The sequence below is a fragment of the Grammomys surdaster genome, unplaced genomic scaffold, assembly GCF_004785775.1.
Source record: "Grammomys surdaster isolate TR1022 unplaced genomic scaffold, NIH_TR_1.0 114750, whole genome shotgun sequence".
In the NCBI taxonomy this organism is placed as follows: domain Eukaryota; kingdom Metazoa; phylum Chordata; class Mammalia; order Rodentia; family Muridae; genus Grammomys; species Grammomys surdaster.
In genome coordinates, this window is record NW_021612718.1 from 5,511 (window position 1) to 11,251 (window position 5,741).

General features: G+C 42.9%; 1 protein-coding gene across 1 annotated transcript in view; it reads left to right on the forward strand.

Annotated features, from left to right (window-relative positions):
• The window catches only part of LOC114635643 (secreted seminal-vesicle Ly-6 protein 1-like), a 7,242-nt gene extending 1,891 nt beyond the window's left edge, over positions 1–5,351 (forward strand). The window contains exons 2-3 of the mRNA XM_028784142.1: positions 4,667–4,780; positions 5,227–5,351. Of these exons, the coding sequence (XP_028639975.1) occupies positions 4,667–4,780; positions 5,227–5,351 (239 nt within the window). The remainder of the gene's footprint in view (positions 1–4,666; positions 4,781–5,226) is intronic.
• The last annotated feature ends 390 nt before the right edge of the window (positions 5,352–5,741 follow it).

Consider the following 5,741-nt stretch of genomic DNA (forward strand, 5'->3'; position numbering starts at 1 on the left):
AGAGAGAGAGAGAGAGAGAGAGAGAGAGAGAGAGAGAGAGAGAGAGAATCCAAAACATTGCAATGAACATTTGCAAATGAAGATGTGTGGGCAGAGTGGTATGGTGTGGGCCATACTGTTACACACTACAGCTTCCACAATGAGATGTATTCAAGGTTGACTCTCATTTGGCCTTAGCCACAGCCAGCCAGGCATTTCAGTAAAGAGCTTTTCTTTCATGTCTAAGTCATGAGGAGTGACTGTTCACCGGGAAGACATATCATTTCTATAGCTCCAGGACTTCGCTACAACAAGATGGCACCTCCTTTTACTCCTGCTTCCCCTGCTTGCTGGTGGGGTTCTTTAAAAGTGAGAGGTTCTGTCAGTTGGTGGGGCTGGTGCTGACAGACAGGTTTTCGAATTGTCACAGATTGCTGCACTTGAAGTGGTGAAGAATAGCAATCAGGACCTTACGGTATTCAGAGGTGATCCCTAAATCCCTCATCCTCATGTCCTCACATCTTCCCCGCTTGCCTCTGTGGTGTCTCATACAATTTTCCTTCCTCTTCACCTTTCTGGTGTCCTTCCCAATTCCTTGCCTTCTTTACTTTTCTTTATTCTCTACCATACTCCATTCATTCAACTTCTCTCTTGAGACTAGTCCCCAGCATCCTCAGTTATTCTGGGTTATTTTTGCATGGTCTTAGAAGATTCTTCTCTCTCTCTCTCTCTCTCTCTCTCCCTCCCTCCCTCCCTCCCTCCCTCTCTCTTTCTCTGGCTGTCTTTGTTTTTTTACAGTTTGATGATACAACAACACAGGCTATGAGAACCATCCTTGCTTTCTTCTGTTTTTTAAAAAATTATTTTATTTATTTACATGTCAAATGTTGCCCCCTTTCCAGTCTCCCTTCTGCAACCACCCACCCCATTCTCCCTCTCCTTTGCCTCTAAGAGGGTGCTCTCTCATTCACCCACCCACTCCCAGTTCACCAGTCCAGCATCCCCCTTTGATGGGGCAGCAAGCCTTCACAGGACCAAGTGCCTCCCCTCCCACTGATGCCAGACAAGGCAGTCCTCTCCTACATATGTATTGGGAGCCATGGATCCACACATGTATAGTTTTTGGTTGGTGGTTTAGTCCCTGGGAGCTCTGTGGGGTCTGGTTAGTTGATATGGTTGTTCTTCCTATGGGATTATAATCCCCTTCAGCTCCTTCAGTCTTTCTCCTAACTCTTCCCTTGGGGTCTCCAGGCTTAGTCCAATAGGTGGTTGTGAGTATCTGTCTTATTCAGATCCTGGCAGAATCTCTCAGAGGACAGCCATGCCACTCTCCTGTCTGCAAGCACTTCTTGGCATCAGCAATAGTGTCGGTGTTTGGTGTCTGTGGATGGGATGGATCCCAGTTGACACGGCAGTCAAAGAAAATACAAAGAACAAAGAAGATTCTTGACAGGATGAAGCTAGTGAAAGCATGTGAAGTGTCTTTCAGCCCTATGTTGTCAGCTCAGGCACCCTGCATGGCTCTCATTGTGGCTTGGTTCCTTCACTTTGGAGCAGCAACAGAAAGTAGTTTCAGCCTTTTAAGTCATTTATCATAAAAGTGACTTATTTTTGTCAGAGGTAATTGCTGTTTCAGAGGCTTACCACTGAATAAACTCACCCTTTCTAGTTATTTCCTTCCACATTTTTTTTTCCTGACTCCCATATACCTGTGATGATGCATACAATGCACGGGCAGGCAAATGTGTGTGCGTATAACACATGCTAAATGTAATAAAAATAAAACTAGGTAAGTGCAGCACTACTTACATGCTGTAAAACTTACCCTTTTAGGTGTTCCGTGTTCTGTAATGTAGCACTCGCCACTCTTAAGATAATTATCTCCAGAAATCTTTGTTATCATGTGATTATGCCCTCATGTTAGCCCCCACGAAACACTACTTTTTCCATTTTACTATGTTCTTGTAATTATACAAGAAAGGCCTTATTTCTCTTTCATTTTCTCTTTTCTTTCTTTCATGTTTTTTCTTTCTTCTGATGCTAGAAATCAAACACAAAGTCTTATGGTTGTGAGACAAGTGGTCTAGGACAGAGCTAAGCTCCAAAGCTAGATGAAAGGGCTTTGTATATACAGTACTGGAACCATTTGCATGGACCGTTAATGACAGACTAGCTGTTTGCCATTGAGCTGAATTTCCATCACAACTGATGATGCTTTGCATCTACATGACTTCACTTAGGACAGTTCTATTTGGATTTATATGTGTTGCTGTATCTACATAGATTCTCTCTCCTTTTTTTATTATTTTTTATTTTTTACAGCTGGGTAGTACTTAGATTTAGAAGACAATTTAGGCTTTTGCTGGTTGATGGATATTTGGGTGGAGTCATAGGTAGGGTCTCTATCACTGTGATAAAATACAATGAGCACAGCATTATACACTTCCAGGTAACAGTCCATCTCTAAGGGAATTAGGTCAGGAACTGAAACAGAAGCTATGGGGGAACACTGCTTCCTGGACCTGGTGTTTGATCCTCATGGCTTCCCTCATTTGCTTTCTTATATCATTGGAACCATTGGCCCTTGTCTAGGACTGACCATGATTGGCTGAGCTCTTTCACATTAGCCATAATCAAGAAAATTCCCTACAGCCCAATGGAGGAGTTAGAGAAAGGACTGAATGAGCAGAAGGGGTTTGCAACCCCATAGAAAAAACAACAATATCAACCAACCAGACTCCCCAGAGATCCCAGGGACTAAACCACCAACCAAAGAGTACACATGGAGAGACCCATGGCTCCAGCTACATATGTAGCAGAGGATGGCCTTGTTGGACGTTAATGGGAGGAGAGGTCCTTGGTCCTGGGAAGGCTTGATGCCCCAGTGTAGGGGAATGCCAGAGCAGGGAGGCAAGAATGGGTGGGTGGGAGGGTAAGCATCCTCATAGAAGCAGAGAGAGGGAGTATGGAATAGAGGGTTTCCAGAGGGGAAACCAGGAAAGGGAATAACATTTGAAATGTAAATTAAGAAAATAGCCAATAAAAAAGAAAAAGAAAAAAGAAAGTGACATGTAGACCTTCAAATCTATTGTGTTCCCAGAGAAGCCATCATAGATGACTCCTGGGACTTGCCAGTATCATAGCATGCTTTCTTTTTGAGACAGGAGCAGCCTCAGAGTCTGCCATCATGCTTCCTTATAGGCAGAACAAAATTCACAGACGAATTCCACATAAAAGATATTTTTTCTCTCTCTTATAATGGTAATTACTTAGATGAGTTAAAAAAAAAAGGCCAATCTGGTGGAATATTTTTGTCAGTTGAGATTCCTTCTTCTCAAATGAATATCTTGTATGCAGTGGACAGTTCACTAGTGAGGGCAGGTGGTTTTAAATGTTGTACAATGTGCAAACACTTCTCTGAAGATTTCTGTGCATGAGATGTTTTGAAATTTAACAGAAATACAATTTGATTTTTTACTTCCTGCTGTACAAATATAATTCACATTCAGTAGGACCTTGTGTCACTTTTCTCATTGTCATAATCACATACTTGGCAAACACGATTTAGAAAAGCAAGGGTTTTTGATGGAGGGGGAAGGATTATAGTTTTAGGGAAACAGTCCACCATGGTGAGATGGCATGGAGACAGGAGTGTGAAGAAGCTGCTTATGCTATATACACTGTCAGGAGGTAGAGAGAGATGATGGCAGGTGCTCTTGCTGGCATCCTTTATCCCCTTTTTATTTAGAGCAAGATTCTAGCCCATTGGATGGTACCACCAACATTCTGAGTGGATCTTCTCAGTTAAGTCTCCCTGGAAACAGCCTTGGACAATAAATTCCATGAGACTCTTTTGGGATGCTGAGCAGCTATGGTGGGACCTACTCCCAGTCAGTGGCACTATCTATCTCATGGTTACTGAAAATCAAATGGCCTCTGTGTTCCATGATTTCCTAATTACAGGTAGATGTAGTTCAGGCACATTCAAGGTAGGCTCGGCTATGGTACTTGTCAGGCTGCATCCATTAACTGTGGTTTATTGGCACACACTCCATTCTCTATCCAAAATTAAGGATTATCTAGAGTTTTTCCTGGAGAATAAGTTTGCAGTACTCTTGGAGGGTTATTGATGCATGTCTAATACATGTGTTTTTAATTTTAAAGGGGACTTCTTTTTAATTTTAAAGGACTCTTCTCCTGAGGAAAGAGTAAGGCAATGACTTTATGTATAATATCGGAATTACTTGCTAAACTTAATTGTTAAGTATATAAATATTCTTTAATTCCTCAAAAATTTTCACTTTCAAGCTATATATAGCTTGCTCTTTCTGTGTTAGCCTTCATGTTCAAATACTACCAATCTCACCAGCCCACCACAGTTGACGGGATAAAGACAATGAGGTGCTGGAAAGAACTGTCCCATCATGGATCGTGGGCTCAAGCATCTGCATCCAAACTTTGCCCTTCCTTCTCATTGCCTCTTTTATTCTCAGGATTCGAGGTGAAGGATCCTTCTGGCTCTCCTCAAATTGTGCTTTTGTGAGACCAAGTTTATGGTCCTCCTTGGATCACTCAGTCATCACACAGCAAACACCTTCCGTTGCCACGAATTTTTTTTTTTAAATTCATCAGCACTACAGATCTAATACCCTAAAAGAGTATCTTACTTTTGCTTTTTCCCTTTCAGCTTTGAAATGCTTCCAGTGCACTTTCTCCAACACTAATGGGCCGTGTTTGCACCAAGAACCCCCCTGCAAGACCCAAAAAAATAAATTATGTGTCTGGCAGGTAAAGTTTTCAGGTATGTAAAACAGGAAGTCTCAGGATGATGGCTACATCCCCCCCTCCTTTTACTGGAGGGTAGAAGTGGATACTGTGGGAGGATGTGCTAGTCTGTTAAAGTAAAGAAGTTCCCTCTGTATCTCTGCTAGCTTCCACTGGCTGTAACTCAGAGGAACAAACCTAGAAAGAGAAAGTATGCATTCTAGTGGTTCCCTGGGTGGTTTTCATAGGACCTCTAAGTGAATATAGTCAGGTAGACAAGACTTGGACCCTATGACTCCACTCAGCAATTTTGGGACTGGAGTCCCGGCTGTCAGCAGATTAGGGCCTGAGGGATGATGGACAGAGAAGCGATCTTAGTCATCTCAGTGAGGATGCTGAAGCCCGGAAACCTGACTCCTCATTTACTGAGTCACTGATTTGACAAACACTCACATTTTGACCTTTGTTCTACTCTTTCTCTAGGTGGCAAGTTCCTGTATGGGGTCCAGAAATGTTCTGACATATGCACTAGTCGAGCCTTGATCTTGGGAAATAGTACAAATAAAATCAGATGTTGCAAGGACAAATCATTGTGCAACAAGTCTTAGAAGCTTAGCCCATCTTGGCTTGTTCCAAGGACAGCCCTCAGCCCTTCATCATCCTCCTGTGCCCTCACAACACTGCATCGTCTGTTCCAGCACAGCCCAAGCCCTGACACCAGGTTTTACTCTGCATCAGGAGTGGATACTTGGACAGTTCAGCTGGGTATAGAGAAATGCTCTGTGCTCCCCACCTCCCTCAGTGCTCCTCCCCTTTTGTAGATCCAGATTTCCTTCTTTCTATCCCTCTATCTCTCCAGGACCGACAAATTGCATACTCTTCTTCCTCTGCTGTTCATAGTGACCTTTTTTTCCACAGATGCATCTAGACTGATAGCTAACACTGTAGCTAGGTGCTGGTTCTCCATCAGTGACTATGGCAGAACTGACACTTGACCT